At 43.1% G+C, this 23,290-nt stretch overlaps 1 protein-coding gene across 4 annotated transcripts; it reads left to right on the top strand.

The window, feature by feature from the left end:
* The first annotated feature begins 1,339 nt into the window (after positions 1 to 1,339).
* Positions 1,340 to 21,427, top strand: LOC108938987 (uncharacterized). 4 transcript variants are annotated; one of them, XM_018760030.2, is made up of 6 exons: positions 1,340 to 1,447; positions 11,119 to 11,179; positions 19,854 to 19,874; positions 19,968 to 20,024; positions 20,408 to 20,442; positions 20,659 to 20,730. In XM_018760030.2, the coding sequence occupies exons 1-6, from the start codon at positions 1,429 to 1,431 to the stop codon at positions 20,709 to 20,711; spliced, it is 246 nt and encodes an 81-aa protein (XP_018615546.1). In that variant the 5' UTR covers positions 1,340 to 1,428; the 3' UTR covers positions 20,712 to 20,730. The 4 variants fall into 4 exon arrangements, 3 of the variants coding, with proteins under 3 accessions (XP_018615546.1, XP_018615544.1, XP_018615545.1); XM_018760028.2 differs by lacking the exons at positions 19,854 to 19,874; positions 19,968 to 20,024; positions 20,408 to 20,442; positions 20,659 to 20,730 and adding exons at positions 15,113 to 15,474; positions 15,608 to 15,646; positions 16,194 to 16,528; XM_018760029.2 differs by lacking the exons at positions 19,854 to 19,874; positions 19,968 to 20,024; positions 20,408 to 20,442; positions 20,659 to 20,730 and adding exons at positions 15,113 to 15,474; positions 15,608 to 15,782.
* The last annotated feature ends 1,863 nt before the right edge of the window (positions 21,428 to 23,290 follow it).

The raw sequence follows: 23,290 nt of genomic DNA, 5'->3' as shown, positions 1-23,290 counted from the left end.
CATAGCCCCATCTTCCGTGTAGCTATTGCAAGGCGCTCCTCCCAGCTGACCCGGGCCGCTCCTCCCGAAAGAAAACTCACACCCAGCACTCTGAGGGGACCCGTTCAGAGCAAGAGACCACCAAAAGTACCTTTTCTTGCTCCCCAGAATCCAAAGTACTTTACTGCTGTCTTCCTGAGGTTGAGTGCTGAACCCGAGGCCTTCCCGAACGTACGAGTCAGATGCAGTGCTCGGGTGAGTTAGGGGTTAGGAGTAGGGTTTGGGATAGAGTAAGTGCAAGCAATTATTCATGTGTGTTTGTACTGTGGTCTTTTTTTTAAGAAGGGAAAAGACATAAGGGCTATGGTTTCTGTGTGTGCTGCAAGGGAGGGTCTAAGTTCACAATAACGGTATAACAATGCAACACGCTAACTGGGCCTTCCTGCACCCTAGTCAGAGTCATACATGTGGTCCGTAAGCTAAAGGACACGCATCTCAAAGTTATGTTTTTTGTAGACATCACCAAGTCACTTCCTATGCAAAAACCTAAAAACCAGAATTGAGTAGGTGCGCTACCTTATTTATTTATTTATTTTTTTACTTAATTTATTTGTTGGATGTTTTATTGCAGGCAATTTTAAGAGTTGCATCATTTTATTGTGTTTTAGTTTGTTTAATGATTGCATCTTTTGGTTGCATGGTTTTTTAGGAGTTTTTTTTTATTGTATTATTATTGGATATGTATATATATATATTTTATTTTACATATAAAGTAGTTTTATAATAGCTCGTAAATTAGCCTGGTGAATGACTGCTTGCTCCCCATGCCAGGATGGGGGACATTCCTTTAATGTGGGTGCTCAGGGGTCTTTTTCCATATTGTATTGAGATGTAATGACCTGAGATGTATGTTTTATGGCTGCCTGTATTGTTATAAATAATTAGCTTGTTTTGATGGAAAATTGTGGTTTTTTTATTGTTGTTGGATGCCACATTGTGGATTGAATTGTACACAATATAGAATTTTGTGGTGTGGCCTTGCTGGAGAGAGTTTACAGTTTGATTATACATAATTGCAACAAATCCTCCACATGTATTATTAATAGAGGAATACATTTATTAACGTGGCAGTTCTAATGTGAAATCAGATAACTTTATTCAATAAAGTTAGGGTTAAAATGCATGTCCAAGTAAGAGTTATTTCATAGGTGAACAAAGTGGCGTCTTGTTTTGTCAGAGGGGGTGTGTGTTTCAACCTCTTCTCACCAGTGGCGTGATTTGTGGATAGCCCAGAGGAAATATTTCATTGCGTACAGGAAGCAAATAAAACCAGATGCGGAACAGAGCAAACAGCGCACGTGACACCGCTGCAGCAGTTTTCATTGAGAGCTCCAACAAAAGGCTGTAAAAGAGGTTCAAAGATTAGTAGTGGGACTGAAAATTTTGGATATGGCAGTTAAATTTCAAGGTATGTGAACAAGAAATTCCAGAGCTGCGGTGAATGTTTTTCTTTTTTTTTTTTTTTTAAATCTATGAAAGAGCTTGGGTTTGCGTAGCCAGCGTTTAGGGAGGGCCTGCCATTTCTAGAGTGAATCTCAGATCTCAGCACTTGAGTGTGAAAAAGAAAAGCAAAACTGTGTATCAAACTGTGTTCATTAACATTAATGATTGAAATGAATGACACGCAAAGTAGATCTTACTAGGCGGTGCCGTTTAAGTGCATAACAGTGGGCTGGACAGTGATACCTTTGATACTTTTTATTGCATTTTTATAATCACATTTGTCACTGTCCCATGCAAATGTGGTGAGAACGTGCAAAGCTGAGCATATGCAAAGCTGGGTTCTAGTCAAGATCCGCTCGGAAGTTGTGAGGAAGTGGTGCTACCCGCAGCACCACAGGCTGCCCTGATAGCGATAACAGTTTATCTGGGCCAAACATGAACTGAAGAATTTGTGCTGCGGAAGTGTCTGTGGTTTGTGTGAACAAAGACAGGCAAGACACAGCAGATTTACAATGCACTAGATAGGTGGTTCAAAGATAAGGTACCCCATAGAAAATCTTTTTTATGAGAGTTGTATCCAGAAGGGGCACGGTGGTGCGGCGGGTTTGGCTGGGTCCTGCTCCCTTGTGGTTATGGAGTTTGAGTCCTGCTTGGGGTGCCTTGCGATGGACTGGCGTCCCGTCTGGGGTGTTTCCACTCCTCAGCCAGTTTTGCGCCCTGTGTGGGTTAGACTCCGGTTTAAGAAGACCCTGCTTGGGATAAATGCCTTCAGCCAGTGTGTGTGTGTGTGTATGTTGGTTGGCCATGTATGCAACACAGTTTTGTTGTTTTGGGGGAAAAAAACTGTGTCCACCATTTTGTTTTAATAACATTAGTTTTTTTGTCTGTGCTGTGATGAAGGTGCTGTTCCGATTCCTGTCTATGGGCACAGAGATTGAGCCATGGATTCAAGTAGGACTGCAGCAGAGACTCAGCAGATGTAAAACAAATAAATACACACAATGTCTACAACCGCTTGTCCCGAGCGGGGTCGCGGCAAACCAGAGCCTAACCCATCAACACAGGGCGCAGGGGATACACCTAGGACGGGACACCAGCTCGTCGCAAGGCACCCCAAGCAGGACCCAAACCCCAGGATTATAGCACAGCAGGCCACCATGTCACCACGCAACCATGCCAGCATGCCCTGAATGAAAACCACAATGGCATATTATGCAATAACATGGAATGTTGCTGGTTGCATGCTGGTGTGTTAGTAATATTACATAAAAAAGGCATGACAAGTTCAGATCCGTAGCAGGGCTGAAACAATTCCTCAAGTAATTTAGTAAAACACCCTTGTTTCAAACTTTCTGCTGCAAGGCCTCATTCTATATATCTTTCATTATTCTTTTGAATTATTGTAACTATAGAACAGAGAAACACACAGAAATGTCATGTCATGTGCCATCAACTCAGGTTCGAGTCTTGGTGACTTGATAGACCAATGAATTAAAAAGGGCTCGGTTTTGTGCTAGTCTGATGAGATCCTAGAGCGTCCGCCCTGTCATCATTTTAATTGCATCGATCCATCTCATTGGTGGTCTTCCTCTGCGCCTTGTACCCAGTAATCTTTCCAGTCATGACATCCTTCTCCAGTGATCTTTCCCTTCGGACTGTATGACCGAAATATGACAAACACATCTTCATCAATTGCGCTTCAAGTGGCATTTCCTCCATGATTGACTTGTTGGTTCGTCTTGCTGTCCATGGCACACACAGAATTCTCCTCCAACACCACATTTCAAATTAATCAGTTTTTCTTCGGTCATGTTTACGGTTAGTCCAACTTTCACAACCATACTTGACAACTCAGAATATGAGAGTCTGAGCTAGCCTTATCTTTGTTTGCAGTCTGATGTCCTTGCTTTTGAAGATTCTGTCTAGCTGCTTCATGGTTGACTTGCCCAATGCCAAACGACGTAATATTTCCTGAGTGCTGGTCGAATCAGTGTTCACAAGTGCTCCCAAAAGATTCATGCTAGAAACGATCTCAATTTCTTCTCTATCAAGCTCGAATTTATCAATGTTATCAGTTGACACGATCTTGGTTTTCTTCATGTTCAGTTCTAATCCCATCCTTCAACTTTCTTCCCTGAGTTTCTTCAACAAACGCTCCATGTCTTCCTTTGATTCAGTCAGCAATGTTGTGTCATCGGCATACCTCAGACTGTTTATCAGTCTTCCACCTATACATCATCTTGACCGACCAGACTATCGGGCGTCGAATCGACTCCGCTGGTCACAGCACGCTTTCCATTCCTCTCTGGATCGCGCCTTCCTCATCCACGTAGCTCCAAATGTTTTTCTTATGTCGTCAATCCATCGTTTTGGAGGCCTTCCGAGTGGCCTTTTCCGCTCACGCGGATACCACTCGACAATTGCGCGAGTCCACCGATTGTCGGTGAACCGAGCAACGTGTCCGGCCCATCTCAACTTTTGCTTCTCGTATTCGTTGATGACGTCCCTCACGCCGGATTTCTCTCTGATCGTCTCACTCCGGATATGTTCTCTTAGTGATATTCCCAGCATAGATCTCTCCATCGCCCTTTGAGCAGTTACCAACCTTTGCTCTTCTCTCTTCGTGGTGGCCCAAGTTTCACTGCCGTATAACATTGCAGGTAAAACTGTGCCATTGAAGAGGTTCGCGCGGGTGGTCTTATCCAACTTTCCTTTGAGCACATCCTTGATGGAGTTGAACGCTTTCCATCCGGCCCTTATTCTCCGCGAGATTTCCTTCTCCATGTCTCGACGCATATTTACTTCTTGTCCAAGGTAGACGTATTCCTCCACCTCCTCTATTTCATCGCCTTGAACCACTATTCGGCCCCTTGTTGCGTAATCTGACCGCATGAACTTGGTCTTCATGCGGTTCATTTTGAGGCCTACTCTCGAGCTTCTGATGTCTAGCTCGGTTAGCATGGTCTGAAGTAGATCTGTGGTTTCGGCGACGAGGACGATATCGTCAGCGAAACGGAGGTGGGTCAGTAGCTCACCGTTGATGTTTACGCCGCCCTTCCAGTCGATGTCTCTGAAGATCTGCTCGAGACATGTGGTGAAGAGCTTCGGAGAGATGGTGTCTCCTTGTCTGACGCCCTTCTCGACCGGTATTCTAATCGGCGACGACAGCAGAGCGATGTCGGTGGTACATCCGGAATTCGCCTCCCGTAGGAGTTCGATGTATTGCGCCTCGACTCCTTGCATCTCCAACGACTTTAGCACTGCGTTGATCTCGACGCTGTCGAAGGCCTTCTCGTAGTCCACGAACGCGACACATAGTGGCAGCCTGTACTCTTTCGCTCGCTCCAGCAATTGGGTCAGAGTGAAGATGTGATCCATCGTGCTGTAGGTTCTTCGGAAGCCTGCTTGTTCCCTTGGTTGTTGTCCATCCAAGTGTTCTGATAATCGTGTTAGGATTATCTTCGTGAACAGCTTGTAGATGTGGGACAAGAGGCATATGGGACGATAGTTCTTCAGGTCTTCTCTATCTCCCTTCTTATACAGCAGGATGGTTCTCGACTCTTTCCACTGCGATGGTATCTTGCATGTATTTAGATAGTGACTGAACCGTTCGGCGAGGATTTTCCAGAGCTGTTCTCCGCCCAACTTCAGCATTTCAGATGTTATGCCATCTTTCCCCGGTGCTTTTTCCCTCTTCATCAAATTGACGGCCCTTTCAACCTCACTTACGAGAATGGGGGGCACATTCTCCTTCCTTTGAAGTGACGGTGGTGGTTCAATCTTCACAGCAGATTTGAAAAGCTTAGTGTAAAAGTCTTTACAGATCTTTACCACCTCGCCTCTTTCATCGGCTGTAGCACCATCCGAGTTCTTCAGCTTCGTCACTTCCGATTTATAGAGTGCCATCCCCCTTTCACATTTCTTGAGGCTCTTCCTTTCCTCGGCGGCCTTCAGGAGCTTTTCCATCCGGTATTTTTCGAAGTCTCTCTTCAGCTGCAGTCGTATTACCCTGCTGAGAATGGAATATTCAAGGTGATCTTCCGCAGTCCTCTTCATGTTCTTTCTCTTCTCGAGAAGTTTTTTGGTTTCTTCCGAGATTCTTCCCTTCTGCTCCCTTGGGCCCGCCTCCTTTGCCTCCCTCAAGCATTCCTTCAGTTTCTCGATCAGTGAGTCATAATCATCGTCAATTCCGTCAATTCGGCACCAGGATTTCCTCTCCATCGCTTCCTGCAGTCGCTTTCCATCGTAGACCTTCACACGTTCTTCCCTCGACGTCAGATGCAGTGTCTTCTTCTCCTTTGTCCTGTCGATGACGATCTTGGCCCTGAGCAGGCGGTGATCGCTGCCGGTGTTGAATGGCGTTACGACAGAGACGTCTTGCAGAATGCGCCGCTTGTCGACCAGGATGTAGTCGATCTCATTGCGATGTGCAGCGTTAGGGGCTATCCAGGTCCATCTTTTCTCGCTGTTCTTCTTGAACAGGCTGTTCCCGATGTAGATTTTTCTCGCCTCTGCCATAGTGACCAAACGTTCCCCTCTTTCATTTCTTTCTCCAATTCCAAACTTTCCAACATACCTTTCACCTTGCCTCCCTTTTCTGACCTTTGCATTGAAGTCTCCCATCACGACGGTGTAAGTGGATTTCCGAGCTAGCACCATGTCTAGCTGGCGATAGAACTCTTCCACTTCATCGTCGTCGCTGGCACTGGTGGGAGCATAGGTCTGGATGATCTTAAGGGTGGCCTTTCCCGAGAGGTTCACGTTGAGCACTCCGATACGCGATGACACAAAATGGCATGAGGCGATCTTCATAGTCCATTCTTTGCTTATGATGAACCCGACACCCCCAACTGATCTGCTGCCATCCGCTTTTCCTAGTCTTACAGCGCATCCATCTTCCCACCTCGCACTCATCTCCTTCTTCTGCCGAGTCTCGCACAGACCCAACACGTCGCATCTGATCTTCATCTTCTCCTCCATCAGGTGGTTCAATCCGTTCCCCCTTGCCAAAGACCTGCAGTTGTAGGTGCAAATGGCAAGGTTAGTCCTGTTCCGCGGCGGCTTCTTGGAACCTGAGATTCTTAGCGGCCTCTCGTCGCTCGGATGGCGTACCGCCGCCGTGGCACGGTCCGATTGACGTGCAGGGTACTGAGGCCCATTCCTTCGTGCTGTTTTAGCCAGAAGATGACGCCACCCCGCTGGCTAGGCGGGCAGGCCATTGCACCTCTTCAGTTTAGCTAGCTTCCAGCCTCTACAGGATGGACCATACGCCCGCTTCTGCTAAGGCGATCCACCTGCATGACCGATAGTCCGGTACTAATGCGGCATGGTTGAACCTGCCAGGATATACAGAGTATATCCAACCGCCATAGCTACCAGACAGCCGTTGCCACTGTTGCGCCACTTTGAGGCACTGAAGCCGGGTTTCCACCTATACATATTCCAATGTTATCTTCTTCTAAGGTAGCCTTTCGAAATATGGTTTCAGCATACAGATTGAATAAATATGGTGATAAAATGCAGCCCTGTCGTACACCTTTCTGGAATGAAAACCAGCTTGTGTTCCCATATTCTGTTCGAACCGTAGCTTGTTGACCATCATAGAGATTTTGTATTAGCTGAACAATGTGTTTTGGTATTCCCATTTGCGACAGAGCTGACCAAAGTTTCTTTATGATCAACACAGTCAAAAGCCTTGCTGTAGTTGATAAAGCAAAGGTAGACAGGTTTCTGATATTCCTTGCTCTTTTCTAGTATCTATCGAATGTCAGCAATAATATCTCCTGTTCCTCTTCCCTTCCTGAATCCTGCTTGAGTTTCTGGCAACTCTCTGTCTACATATGGCTGCAAGCGCCACTGGATCATCTTTAGCAAGATCTTACTAGCATGAGAAATAAAAGCGATTATCTGGTAGTTGAGGGGTGCGGTGGCGCAGTGGGTTGGACCCCAGTCCTGCTCTCTGGTGGGTCTGGGGTTTGAGTCCCGCTTGGGGTGTCTTGCGATGGACTGGCGTCCCGTCCTGGGTGTGTCCCCTCCCCCTCCGGCCTTACGCCCTGTGTTGTCGGGTTGGCTCCGGTTCCCCGTGACCCTGTAGGGGACAAGCGGTTCTGGAAATGTGTGTGTGTGTCCAGTAGTTGCTGCATTCCTTGGTGTCTCCTTTCTTGTAAATTGGTATAAAAGCAGATCTTTTCCAGTCCGTTGGCCACTTTCTTTCTTTCTTTCTTTGCTTACCATTCAGCAATTTAACATCTTTGTTGTGCTGGTTAGCCTGTATTGCAAACCAGATGGAATGAAGTATTCAAAGTATTTCTAGGTGGGAGTCCTTGGGCACAACCAACTTGATGGGGGTGTTTTACTGTGTAATGGGATAAATGTTTTTATAAGTTGTAAGATAGGGATATTTATAACATACAAATGTTTTGTATGGCTTGTATGTTTTTGTATTTATGTTGAGTGTTATTTTTGGGGAATTAGTTGTTGAGGCTATTATGGTGTAGCCAGAAGGGTGGAGTATTTGGTCACTAGTTAAGAGACTCATGCAGACACAGGCACTCACATAGTGGACAGAAGAGCTGTGTATTGCTGTTGGTACAAGGGGTTTAAACCCATGACTCATAGGCCTTATTTTCTTTTTTAATCCAATGCATGCTTTTGTACTTGGCTGGGGTTAAAGTGTTTTTGAAGATCATCTTTTTAAACACACACACACACACACACACACACACACACACACACACACACACACACACACACACACACACACACACACACATTTTCAGAACCGCTTGTCCCATACGGGGTCACGGGGAACCGGAGCCAACCCGGTAACATAGGGCAGAAGGCCAGAGGGGGAGGGGACACACCCAGCACGGGACGCCAGTCCGTCGCAAGGCACCCCAAGCGGGACTCGAACCCCAGACCCACTGGAGAGCAGGACTGCGGTCCAACCCACTGCGCCACCGCACCCCCCTCTTTTTAAATAAAGAAAAATAAAAATTTTTGGTCCAACTACTTCAGTTCTCCACTGCTGCCTCCATCTGTCGTCCATACCCTCGCAACAGGTAATGCAGCAGTCCCTCATTTCTCGTTGGTAGGAGATCCATGCTCTCAGCCAGCATAGGTTGTTGTCCAGAGCTTGAACGTTTGCCAGTAGGATTCTGGGTAGCGGGGATCGATTAGCCCGGCGTCTTAGTCTGTTGAGGATGCTGGCTCTCCTTCTTCTTTTCCGACTGCAATTCCATAGTTGTGACTGGGCGGCCCAGACAAAGGGCTCCTCTGCAGCGTTTGGAAACAGCGGGTTGGTGTTGAACAACTCAAAGCTTGATTTGCAGTGTAGGGAGTAGTGGGGTAAGATGAGCCAATTTTTACTTATTTTGTCTTCTAAACAAAGAAAAAGGAAAAAGAAGTCAAATAAACATCAACTTCTATTTCAGGATGTCTGCTATCAAATAAAATTTTAAGCATGCACCTATGGCAAACAGCCTTGTAAATGTGACTTCTCAAAAAAAAAGTGGTCATGTGGCTCAGCTTGCCCTAGGTTAGGGGTAAGTTCATCCAAGTCATTGGGTAAGTTGAGCCATCTGGGGGTGAATTGACCATCAGACTTTTTAAATTTAAACTTGAACATAATTTAATTAACAAGCAGTTTCACAGTTTTAAACTTGTGAAAACAAACCACGAGAGCTTAACAAACAAAGAAACATGCAACAGTTAGAGCTTCAAGACCAATGCACAACAAAAACAACTATTCAATAGGGATGGGTATCGTTAGGATTTTACTGATACCGATATCGATACCGATACTTATCGATATTCTTATTGATACTACTCTCCACAATTTGGTGCAAAAAATAAAGAAATGATGACATAAAAAGATATGAAAAGATTCAGCTGTTACTTTATTATTACTTTTGCTTATCCTGAGTTTCTTGTTTATGATGGAGAAGCAATTACTACAAATGTCTGGTCAACAAATGTCTGGTGGTGATGTGCTTAAATACTGCTTCATTACCAGAAGCTAAACTTAACAATATTATAATTACCAAAGAACTATAGTCCTTGAGCTTCTCAGAAGCTAACAGAAATAAAGAAAATAACATTCAAAAAGAGTGAAGATATGTAAACAGAACAATATAGAGATTATATAGAGAAAGAGTGCTTAGAACTTAATAACTACAGACTTGTTTTTCTAACGAAAACGAGTGTTACCTTAACTCGATGAGGTCGAGACACTCACGTTTTTAATTTGGAAAATCCCCTCAGCATCGGAGCCGGAAGGCTGCGCCGAGGATTTAGGTGCAGCAGCTGCTTTGCGAAAGCAGTCAAACACGCTGCACTGCTTCAGATTTATGGAATGTTGTACTTGTAAGTTTCTGCTGCGAGGGTCCGCGACGCCATGTGCCACCCTGCCCCCTCCTGCTGCCTGAAAGGCATTGCACCCAACTCCCATGTTGGACCTTGCAGGGGGTGGGCCCACATTGCCTTTTCGGGGTGAGCCTGGCCGGGTTATGTGAGCCATCAGGCACTCGCCCACTACCCCCAGGCCTGGCTCCAGGGGTAGGTTCCGGTGACCCTATTCTGGGCATGGTACATGTTGTACTTTTAATCTCTTTCATGCAGATTTTTGGACTGCGTTAGTCTGGATCTTCACTCCAGACCTATTTGCGTTGGCAGACCCTACCAGGAGCATACTGCTCCAGGCAATATAGCTCTGGAGATCCCTAGATCAGTCAAGCCCTTCTGCCACGACAAGGCCCCGATCCAGGAGCCAGGAGGATCTTCTTGAGCTTTCCTTGTTCGTTGATGATACTTTCTTTTTTCCCCCCTGTGTTTATTTTTCCTCTGTTCATGAGCCCATTCAGTTGCCTGTTTACATTTACATTACATTTATTTATCAGATGCTTTTCTCCAAAGCAACTTCCTATGAACTCTATGCAGTGTTTATCAGCCCACACACCTTATTCACCAAGGTGACTTACATTGCTAGATACACTACTTACACTGGGTCACTCATCCATACATCAGTGGAACACACTCTCTCTGTCACTCACACAATATGGATGGACCTCAACAGCATGTCTTTGGACTGTGGGAGGAAACTAGAGCACCCATAGGAAACCCACACAGACACGGGGAGAACATGCAAACTCCACACAGACTGAGCGGGCATCGAACCTGTGTCCTCTCATACCACCCAGGTGCTGTGAGACAGCAGTGCTACTCGCTGTGCTACCCTAAATTAAATCCATAAACTTGAAAATAACCCTATAAGAAGCATTGAAATCAAAATGCTTCTTCCATCTTGATGACCCTTCTTACAGTCTCTAAAGCATGAGAAAAAATGCTGTGCAGTAATTTTAAGTTCTATAGCAGGAAGCAGAATCTGAACCAAATCCCTTTGAATCCAACAACGATGCAATGATGACATTAACCACTCTGCTACCTATTGCTTCTAAGAATTTCTTGTTTCCAGTTTGTGTAAATTCTTGGAGAAAATATAATTTTTGTCTGGGCTGCAATCCAAAATCTGCTACAATACCTCATACAATACAAAAAAAAATCACACAATACTGTCAGTCTGGTATACATTACTGTTGATTATGGTATACATGATTTTTCACATTAAATTTCTTACAGAGGAAATCCCTCAGAAGAAACTGGAGAGTAAGATACTTTCTTCCCCAGTGCAAGAAAGCGGGTAAGTTTATATGGTTTTTTTTAATTTTTATTTTAAAATGCGTTGTTGATGTCGTAGTATTGTTTTGTCAACATGTTTTGACCTTAGTTGACACATTTTATAGTTGAATGTTAATGTTATCTAATCTGCAGATGTGGGTAATGAAAAAAAGTAATGAGTTACTTTAGCTGTATGATTTTATGAATAATTGTATTCCCATTAAAATTACAAGGAAGAAAATAAAAGGATCAGTTGTGATACTTGAGAAATAAAAATTTCTACTCATTTTGAGTACTGCCTTCATGAAAATCTTTCCCTGACAACACAGAAAAAATAATACACATGACTCTCACACACACACATTTTCAGAACCGCTCATCCCGTACGGGGTCGCAGGGAACCGGAGCCAAACCCAGCAACAGAGGGTGTAAGGCTGGAGGGGGAGGGGACACACCCAGGACAGGACGCCAGTCCGTCGCAAGGCACTCCAAGCGGGACTCGAACCCCAGACCCACGGGAGAGCAGGACCTGGTCCAACCCACTGCACCACTGCATCACCCACACATGACTCAACAATCTGAAAATTTAATGTTCAACTTTCTCTCCTTAAAACTAGTCATCCGAAAACAATGAGGTCTCCTGTGGGTTTCACCTGATACCGATGGCTCAGTCATGTTTAATAGTGAGCCATTACAAATGTCATTCCATTGTCTGTGTTTTGCTGATTTCTTTGGCCAAGTTTGCCAGCAGTGAGATCAGTCAGAGCTACAGTTTTCATCCTATCATTGTTGACGGGATGTTCACACATTCGTGGAGTCGGGAAAAGGAATTTGAGTTTAAATATTGTAGCGCCCTACCAGTGATGCTACTAAGGAAAGAGTCTGGAGACAGGAATTAAAAAAAAAAAAAACGGGTCCTCAAAAGGTTTTTCCCCAAAACTTTTTTCAACAACGCATAAATGCAAAGTCTGAGATTTTAATTTACTCACAACATGCAGTTGTACGAGTAGCGCTGCTGCCTATCGGCACCTGGGCTGTTCAGGTGAAGGTTTAAATCTACCTTTGTACGGAAAGTTTGCACACTTTCCTTTTGTTTACATTTATTCATTTGGCTGATGTTTCTCTCCAACACAACTTACAATGTTAAGGTCACAATAACTACATGCTTAAGTTTTAGCAGCATTTCCCAGTTTATACACATGGGTAATTTTACTTGAACAACTTATGTTAAGTACCTTACTCAAGGGTACAGCAGTCAGAAGTGGGGATCAAACCTGCAACCTTTGGGTCTAAAGGCAGTAGCTCTAACCACTACACTACCAGCTCTCTGGTCAAACAGGTTTCCTCCCATAGTTCAAAGACATGAAATTCAGGTGACTTGGACTCAAAACTGCCAAAAGTGTATGAGTTTGTGCATGTGTGCCTCCTCTGTGGTGGACTGGCATTCTATCCAGGGTGTACCTGCTCCCCACTGTGCTCCCAGTGATTCCAAGATCGGCCCCTGTGATCCTGATGAATTAAATTATGTGTTTACTTATCTCATTGTAGAACTAAGTTCTAAAATATAGGTCAACATATTACAGTAGGTTCTGTTGCATAGCTAGCTTTCTAAGTGTCCACTAATTGTCAATATTTGCAAATGGTGTGCAACTTGAATATTCATTACATATTTAGCAACTTGGAGTCAAGTAGCTATAGACCCTCACACACACACTGGCTGAAGCCACTTTTCCAACATGGGGTCACAACAAACCAGAGCCTAACCTGGCAACACAGAGAACAAGGCTGGGGGGAATGCACCCAGGACAGGATGCCAGTCCACCGCAAGGCACCCCAAGCAGGACTCAAACCCCAGACCCAGCCAAGCCCGCTGTGCCAGCTAGATATATATATACACACACACACTTTCAGAACCGCTCATCTCATACAGGGTCGCAGGGAACCAGAGCCTACCCGGAACACAGGGCGTAAGGCTGGAGGGGGAGGGGACATACCCAGGACAGGATGCCAGTCCGTTGCAAGGCACCCCAAGTGGGACTTGAATCCCAGATCCACCAGAGAGAAGGACCTGGTCAAACCCACTGCACCACCACACCCCCTAAATCTAGCTAGATACCTTCTATTCAATTCACTTACATAATTACACTAATTCATTTAGCTGATGCTTTTCTCCAAAGCAACTTGAAATGTTAAGCTACTTACCATTATTTACCCATTTATACTGGTGGGTAACTTTACAGGAGTAATTTAGGGTAAGTACCTTGTTTAAGGGTACAACAGCAGTACATGATATTTGAACTGGTAACCTTAAGATACATAGGCAGCAACTCCACCTACTATGCTACCAGTTGCCCCCATTATTGTGCTATAATTGTTACTGTATAATTTTGATGTCAGAGGTGAATCATTGACTAGCTGTATTACCAGATTGAACAAAGCTTGTTCCTAGAATCAGAATCAGAATACAATTTACTTGGCCAAGTATGCACACACATACAAGGAATTTGGCATTGGTTCACAGTACCTCATAGTGTAGACAAAAAAAAAAACACACACACAACATACATAAAGACACATAAACATACATACAGTAGGAGTAGAATCTAACTAGACCTGTTTTCATTTATTTGTTATTTGGGCAATGTTACTTTATGTCTGTGCTTTCTTACAATGGGACAGTCAGTAGTGTAGCTGTTGAGCATGAGTACTTGTAGTATTGTCTGTTTGAATCCCAGTCCACTGATAGCTGTATTGCCTTTGAGAGAGACATTTATCCTGCACTGCTATATAATAAATGCCCTGCTGTTTAAATTGGTCAACATAATGGTTGTAAAGGTTAGAGCTGACATATTACAGTGGAAGGACACAAGTCTGAATCCCTTTTTCTGCTGTAGTATTCTTGATCAAGGTGTTTACCTTCAATTGCTCCATTACAGTTACACTGCTGTATCAATGGGTGAATTGTAATCTTAAATAGCTGTAAGAAGCTTAGTATACAAACCTTAAATTGTAGATCGCAAAGGTGATCTTTTACTCATTTTTCTTTATTTGATTAGCCCAAATGACAATTTTATTTGCACACACACAGTTTCTGAACCACTTGTCCCATACGGGGTTGTGGGGAGCTGGAGCCTAACCCGGCAACACAGGGCATAAGGCTGGAGCGGGAGGGGACACACCCAGGACGGGACACCAGTCCATCACAAGGCACCCCAAGGTCTCAAATCCCAGACCCACCAGAGAGCAGGACCTAGTCCAACCCACTGCGCCACCGCTTTATTTGCATACATATTTAATTTACTGAAAGATGAGTTTAAAATGTATATTGTCGCTTTTAACATTACTAGTGGTTCAAAACATGAAAACACATCGTTTGAATCAAAGTAAGTTTAGCACTTGAGTACCTACTTTAACCTCATAGTTTTTTTGTACTGTTACTTAAACTTTTGGATGAGTTTGAGTAATTTTTTAAAAAGTGCAGTACTTTTACCGTAGTATGTCATATTACAAATAGCTGGCAATATGATCAGATCTTAAATGAAGCAATTTGGAATGATTTTGTATAAACAAAAATAACGTGTGATACGTCATTATGTGTCTAAATGGCAAGTAACCAATTGTGAGGCAGCAGCAGGGAGACATATAGACTGTTTGTTTTTGCAAACTGTCTAATGAAAAAGCTACACCAGGGAAAATGGATACAATAGAAAGGAAAAATAAAGGAAAAGTTGAAAAATCAGTTTCAGGAAGGAAGAACAAAATCTATAATCTGTTTCTTTGCTCAAAGAATTTTACTCATGCTCCAATGACTGCACCTGAGCTCATTTCCCATTTACAGTTGGGTGTGAAAGATATATGGAATTTCTGTTATGGAGGGAAAAAACAATACAAAACAATGATCAACTCGAATTAAAAATACCGCAAGCTATTTAAAAATCTTCTTTCACATTTACAGAGCATACCAAAGTAGTGCAAAAACCTGGAAAGCATCTCAATGCTCACCATTTGGTTTGCCAAATAATCTGCAACATCTTAAGTCTGAGATGGAAGAGATCCCATGCCCTAAACAAGAACACTATACACCATACGCTACAACTGCCAAAGAGGGAGATGACAGCGCCAGAGCTGGTCAGCAAAATGAAGATGGTGAAAACGCCAGTACATCTGAAAAAGAAAGACCATTGCCAACTCAAGCAAAGAAAGAAGATGGAAGTGGTTTTAGCAGCAGTCCTAGGAGGATCGGGGAACGAGTTAAAGGAAAACGGAATGTCACGATCACCCCTGTTAGACATTCCAGGAGTTACATAAAGAAAGCAGGTGAGAAAAGAGTGGTGGAGAGAAATTAAACCTTAATTTTTCTGCGTACATGTGCATGGTCAAAACACAGTACGGTGACTTTTTAATGTATACACAGTATTAATTTCTTGTATCATTATACATATCTTTTCAGCGCTCTTTTTCATGATGTCAAGTAGTTTTCTCATCTCTGGTAAGTACTTACATGTTTAGCCATTTATACAAGAAAACCCAGGCAAGAAACATGAACGTGAACCAACGCTAGACCAGGGTGTTGGTGCTCACCTGCAGCTCTGTGATCCCTTCTTGTACCCCACAAATCATGTGAAATTCACCAATACCCTCATAAGCTCATAATGAGAAATAAAAGCATAATTTTAAGAAACTGAAAAATGGAAGTTGTATGCTATTTACCTTGAAGCGCAAACAATAATTGCACATCACCTTGGAGCTGGAGGTATTGCATCTAGGCACAGAATAACTGGTAGATGTGGAAGGCAGAGGACAATCAGCTGTTTGTTCAGCTATTAGCTTGTCCACCTTCTCTACTCTTGGAGAACTTATGCCAGCACTTAATATTTCCAATTGCTCTCTGTCGGCTAATGAGTGAAGGTACAGTACGTGATTGAATTGGTATGGCACCCTCACTAATGGTAAATTTGTATCTGCAATAAGTTTGTTATTCAAGCATGTAAGTTGGGAACCAGCTGTATGTTGTTTATTTTTTATTCTTGTTGCAGCAGTGGCTCATCAACGTGATGGATTATGTTGCTTTGTCTGCTGGGAAATAAGATGTTCTGAGAAGTTAGAAAGAATCTATGTCTTAGGACAAGACACGCCACTTTGGAAAAGAAAAACTGGAGACATCCAAAGCTGTGATCAGACTTCACTTAAAGACTTGATCCCGTGTCACCATAATGATAATGTCTTTCTACCAGTTTCCAATAATACAATGAAATTTGACTTTGAGAGAACTGGGGAAAAACTAAATGCTACAAGAACAAGTGAGTATTGCCAATATATGCTGCTGCTAGCGATCTAGATGAGCTCACAGACTCTGTAACATCATATGTCAGTTTCTGTGAGGATATGTGCATCCCTACCAGGACTCGTTTAACATACAACAATGACAAACCGTGGTTCACTGCAAAACTCAGACAGCTTCGTCAGGCCAAAGAAGACGCCTACAAGAATGGGGACAGAGTCTTGTATAAAAAGGCCAAAAACACACTAGCAAAGGAGATCAGAGTGGCTAAGAGAAACTACTCTGAAAAGCTGAAGAAACAGTTTTCAGCCAATGATCCTGCATCAGTGTGGAAAGGCCTGAAAGACATCACAAATTACAAGACACCACCCCCCGGCACCGTGTCAACTCAACAACTAGCTGACGATTTGAATGAGTTTTATTGCAGGTTTGATAAACCCTGTCTCACACCCTACACCCATTCAAACCCTCTCTCCAGGAATCAATTAACACTTCCAGCAACCCCCACCTTCCCCCCTCCTGCACCTTTGATCTGTGAAGAGGAGGTGCGTCGGGTCTTCGTCAAACAGAAGACAAGGAAAGCACCAGGCCCAGATGGCGTCTCACTGGCTTGCCTAAAAACCTGTGCTGACCAGCTGGCCCCTATCTTCACAAAGATCTTCAACAGATCACTGGAGATGTGTGAAGTTCCTTCCTGCTTCAAATGCTCCACCATCATCCCCATCCCAAAGAAACCCAAAATCACAGGACTTAATGACTACAGACCTGTCGCCTTAACGTCTGTGGTCATGAAGTCACTTGAAAAACTGGTGTTGGACTACCTGAAGGACATCACTGGACCCTTGCTGGACCCCCTGCAGTTTGCTTACCGAGCAAACAGGTCTGTGGATGATGCAGTCAACATGGGACTGCACTACATCCTGCAACATCTGGACAAACCAGGGACTTATGTGAGGATCCTGTTCGTGGACTTCAGTTCGGCCTTCAACACCATCATCCTACACCTCCTCCTGTGCAAATTAACCCAACTCTCTGTGCCCACCTCCATCTGTCAGTGGATCACCAACTTTCTGACAGACAGGCAGCAGATAGTGAGGCTGGGAAAATTCTCATCCAAAACTCGCACGATCAGTACTGGAGCCCCCCAGGGATGTGTGCTCTCCCCACTGTTCTTCTCCCTGTACACCAACGACTGCACCGCAAAAGACCCCTCTGTCAAACTCCTGAAGTTTGCAGACGACACCACGCTCATCGGCCTCATCCGGAATGGCGACGAGTCTGCTTACAGACAGGAGGTCCAAGAGCTGGCTGTCTGGTGCAGTCATAACAACCTGGAGCTGAACACGCTCAAAACAGTGGAGATGATCGTAGACTTCAGGAGAAACACCTCAGCATTATCCCCACTCACCATCATGAACAACACTGTGGCTACAGTGGAGTCATTCAGGTTCCTGGGCACCACCATCTCACAGGACCTGAAGTGGGAGCCCCATGTAGACTCCATTGTGAAGAAGGCCCAGCAGAGGTTGTACTTCCTTCGCCAGCTGAGGAAGTTCAACCTGCCACAGGAGCTACTGATGCAATTCTACTCCGCAGTCATTGAGTCCGTCCTCTGCACCTCTATAACTGTCTGGTTCGGCTCAGCTACGAAGTCAGACATCAGAAGACTGCAGCGGATAGTTCGGACTGCTGGAAGAATCATCGGCACATCCCCCCCAGCTCTCCAAGAACTGCACTCGTCCAGAGTCAGTAAAAGGGCTAGCAAAATCATTCTAGACCCCTCGCATCCAGGCCACTTCCTCTTCGAACCCTTGCCATCTGGCCGGCGCTACAGAGCACTGAGCACCAGGACAGCCAGGCATAAGAAAAGTTTCTTTCCTCAGGCCATCTACCTCATGAACACCTGAATCTCTCCCCTAGAGAGTAAACCGTGCAATACATAATGCTATTTATATTTATATTTATAACTATTTATCACATATCTCTTACTCACACTCCCTTGCATTTGTATCTAGTGACTATTTTTGTATATTGGGTACTTTATATTTTTTAAATATTTTTTATCCCTTGCTCACATACTCTATCTTCTCACCTGTCTTGTCACTGTCATTCTGTCTGTGCTGTGGAAGTTCCTGTCACCAAGACAAATTCCTTGTATGTGCGAACATACTTGGCAATAAAGCTCGTTCTGATTCTGATTCTGATTCTGATATATACACACAGTAATGGTGAGTAACAGCAAGAACAGGAAGAAATATCAGATATTTTATTTGATTCCCCTGACTGGATAGATTCTTACTCTAATATTCGTGTTATTAAAATATATATAATTAATATTGTCAGTAACTGTTAGGAACTTTGCTGCGGGTCTGGGGTTCGTGCCCTGCTTGGGGTGTCTTTCAATGGACTGGCATCCCATCCTGGGTGCGTCCCCTCCTTCAGCCTTGTGCCCCGTGTTGCCGGATAGGCTCTGGCTCGCCGCGACCTCGCTCAGAAGAAGTGGTTGTAAACATTGGTTGTTAGGAACTTACATAACTGATTTTTGGATGCATACATATAATTTACATTTATTCATTTAGCTGACAGTTTTCTCCAAAGCACCTTACAATGTTAAGGTTACAGCTATTACTAGCTTACAATTATTTACACATTTATAGAGCTGAGTAATTTTTACTGGAGCAATTCAGGGTAAATACACAACAGCCAGAGGTGGGGATTAAACTAGCAACCTTCGGATCCAGAAAAAGTAGCTCTAACCACTACACTACCAGCTGTCCCTTAAATAGTAATAATAATAAGTTTATAAGGATTAATATTCATTATAATCTGTTTAAATCTGTTTAAAACATAAAGAAAATTTTTAGCAAATTTTGCAGCATGAAAGAATTTATGTACTTCTAATCACTTTGTTGGTTGCATTCCCAGGAGAGACGAGAGGGTGTTTAGTGTGTTTAGCTTAGTACCGTCCTGGTGCGGGCAGCTCTGCCAAGGGTTCACGGTCGAAAGGTTATAATTTATCGCAGCTATGATCATGTAGCACTTTTTAATAACTTCAGGAAGGGTGTCCAAATATTCCAGAATTAAATGTCCAATACATCCAAATTAACTGTCAATTTTTCAAGTGGAAGAAATTTAAAGATTGCTGTTTTTAATAACTTAGTTCAAACTGAAAAGCATCATGCACGTTAGAGCACAGGCTGCAGAGTGGTGATAGTGGACCTCATATTCAAAGTCTTATCTTTACACTTTTGACACGACAATGTATAAATCAATGTAAATGCAGTCTCTTTCAATAAATCTGAACAAGAAAGTGATGTTAGAAAAAAACTTGTTGAAACATTAGAAACACCAAAAAGTTTTTGCCGTAAACATTTAACGACTTTGTAATAATTATGTAATCCTTTTTCTTTTTCAGATTGCCCGAGTTTGCATGCATGTAAGTATAATGTAACTAGCAGAATATAACTAGCTGAAGGGCAGTGATGACAAGCTGACATTTACTGCAATATTGATTCTGTTTTTTTTTCAGTCATTTCATCTTCCAAGGGAGAATTAAGGGGAATGTCTGTAATTATCCTAATTGCTGGTAAGTAATATTAAAATGAACCACAGTTCTTGCTCTGCTGCTGCTTCTGTGACAAACTGCATGATTCTGTGCTTCTTATGCTTGCAAAGTTTTGTAATACTGCCCCTAACACACAAAAGCAAATAACTTTCGACCCAGTATGACCCTATTTTTTACACAAAGGCTGAGTTACTAATGCTGTTAGTTAGCTGCTGCTTACTGGGGCTGTGTTTCACATGGTGATATTCAAGTGTTCCTCCAGGGTTCAGCCGAGAGTGGAAATGTAATCTTCTCCAGGTGTCCCGAGCCTGCTCTTAACACGTTCAATTCCACATGTTTATTTAATGTACTATTTTAAGATGGGCAGGTGGAGTTAAATTAAAATTTTACTGTTTCTTTTATAGTGATTGTGGGAGGAATGCTGATTTGACTACTGCAGGTATGTACAATTCCTTTATTAAAATATTTTTAACATATGTGAAGTTACTCAAACCTTTGTTTTTTTTTTTTTTTTTTGGAAACTGGTATTCTTAACTCATAATTCTCATTTTCAAGTAGTAGAGGTTTTGCGCTCATTTGAATTATGATTAGAACATTTTATGTGTGCACCATTAACAAACAAACCCCCCATCTGTTCCTCTTATGTGGTGTACAGCAATCACACCTCCTCTGCTCTCATCTCTCCATTGGCTGTGCTTTTCTACTTGAATTCAGATCATGATACTCACCCTAACCTACAGAACCCAACATGGAACAGTTCTTCACAGAACTCAGACTTACCTTTCCCTATGGGCCTCCACATAACCACCACCATCATCATCATCATCATCATCATCATCAGAAACCACTTGCCCCATAAAGGGTCACGGGGAGCCACAGCCTAACCTGGCAACACAAGGCAAGGGGCTGGAGGGGGAGGGGACACACCCAGGACAGGACACCAGTCTGTTGCAAGGCACCCCAAGCGGGACTCAAACTCCAGACCCACTGGAGAGCAGGACCCGGTCCAACCCACTGCGCCACCATGCCCCCACCTCCGCATAACCATGACTCTGAATCTCACACTCTGCTCTTTCCACTTAACACGAGACCTGCAGCTATCAGCATTCATTCAAGATACACAGAAAAAGATGTTGTACCCCGTATGTCTTACATCCACAGTGGGTGTCCATTTTGTTTTCTTCATTGGTTTTCTTCTTCTTCTTCTTCTTCTTGGATTTGGCATCACAACTGTCCATCAACAACAGTCCAGGAGTGATGGACCTGATTTGCTGGACCAGGAACGGCAGTACTCCTGAGACACTAAAGAAACACTCCCTGGAGATCCCTGAAAAGCAGCAAATCTGTTCTAGCAATTTCAGTTGTGGTTTGGCTCTTACATGCTTTCATGATAAGTTACTTACAATTATTTATCCATTTACATCACTGGGTAATTTCAGTAGTGCAATTTAGGGTAGGTAACTTGCTCACAGGTACTACAGCTGGAGGTGAGACTCACACCTGCCACCTTTGGGTACAAAGACAGCAGTCCTAACCACTATGGTACCTGTTTACTTTCTTGATAGTACTTTAATATTTTTGCTTCTTTCTTTATTGTTTGTTTTTTTTTCTTCTTAGTGTAAAAGCATTGTAATTAGGAACGTGGAGTAAGACTTTGTTGTGAGTTTTGACACCTTTTTTGTTTCTGGGTTGGAGTTAGAAAGGGGCTTGTCTGTAGTTTAGGCTTTTTCTTTGTCTTTTGATTAGGCTTTGCATTCTGTCCACTTTTGTAAGGGTTGTTTGCTGGCTCTTTAATTTTTACACTTTGATTATCTCCCCTTTCACAAGAACATTAAGCATAACCCCTGTACACTAATTGTTGTCTCATCAGTTCATAACTCATACCTTGGTACAAAAACTTACCCCCTAGACCAGTGGTTCTCAACCTTTTGGAACTAAAGCCCTCCCCAAACCTCTCCGATTATGTGGCATATCCCCCCATGACAAGATAGATAGATAGATAATTTTTTTTTTTTAGATTTTTTTGTTTTTTGGACTTTTTTTTAAAAAAACTTTTTTAACTTTTATGTTTTTTTTTTCTTTTAAAACTATATAAAGGACAATAGTGGAACACGCCCTTAGTTTATCATCAAAAATGTTTTTGAATAATATAGAACTAATTTCTAACATTACGTGTAATGTAATGTGATATGCAAACTGGGACGTAGGGTGCGTTTCGCTAGCCATGCCATTATAAATTAGTGGGAAACTTGTGCTTGCTCAATGCAAGGCCGGGTTTTCAAAATTTGACTATGTTGAAAACAAAATACCGAAATCGCCTGGAGATGGATGATGACCTCAGGCTTGCGCTGTCCAACATTGAACCCAACATTGTCATAATATAAGTTGAGGCGAATGGAAGCAGCAATAGGACCGCCACTGCTGAGGATATTCAGTCATCACAGTCAACCAAAACGAAGGCAGAGAACAAGAGCTATAGACTTTTTAGCTGGAGGTGCTGACAACGGACCATTGCCACAACTCCTTTTAGCACATGTGATGAACTTATCCATACCAACTTATCACCATGGATTAGTTCGACTGGTATCTCTGACATTCTGACTCGTGTCTACACTGCCAGCTATACATAAAAGGTGGGCTTAAGCTCCGCCTCTCCAACTCAGAAAGAAAATGCAGAGGGAGAAGGAACGTGTTTTTAAAATATATTTAATTATAAATATTTTTAAATATTTTTTAAATTATATATTTTAAATAATGAAGAGATTTTCACATAGATTTTTATAGGTTTTACATTTTTATGCACATTATAATTGAAAAGCAATAAAATACACTGAGTACCCAAATAATGACCTGTCTGTGCTTTTTTCTTGGAAACAATTTGCCCCCCCTCCACTCTCTCCGCACCCCCCCGTTGAGAACCAATGCCCTAGACCACTGGTAATTTAAAAAATCATGTAATAATTTGATCTACATTTCACTGGCATATCAACAAGTAAACTAGTGGTTTTAAAATATAGTAACAGCACTGAGGAGGGATGATGTAAATTAATGGAAATAGTTGTTGTTAGTTTCCGTTCATGTACGTTGTCCTGTGTTCCGTTCTGATTGGTTGCCACATTACTGCTGCTTTGTTTGTCACACTGAGGGATTTTGGAAGGTGCAATGGGTGACCCCACCAACCATTTAGGGGAGTAAGGGGGTTCAGCATGACCTGGGGGACCGCTCATGTGTTTGAAAAGGTATTTTGCACATATGTCAAGACTACATTTCAAACACATGTATAAGTT

This window comes from Scleropages formosus, chromosome 17 (genome assembly GCF_900964775.1).
Source record: "Scleropages formosus chromosome 17, fSclFor1.1, whole genome shotgun sequence".
Taxonomy (NCBI): Eukaryota; Metazoa; Chordata; class Actinopteri; order Osteoglossiformes; family Osteoglossidae; genus Scleropages; species Scleropages formosus.
The sequence above is the reverse complement of the archived record's forward strand: the minus strand, read 5'-3'. Positions and strand labels throughout refer to the sequence as shown.

Bases quoted from the DNA above. Each gene is read 5' to 3' on its own strand.
- LOC108938987 (XM_018760028.2), top strand. The intron at 11,180-15,112 runs GTAAGTTTATAT...TCACATTTACAG, and splicing joins TCCCCAGTGCAAGAAAGCGG to AGCATACCAAAGTAGTGCAA. The intron at 15,475-15,607 runs GTGAGAAAAGAG...ATATCTTTTCAG, and splicing joins GAGTTACATAAAGAAAGCAG to CGCTCTTTTTCATGATGTCA.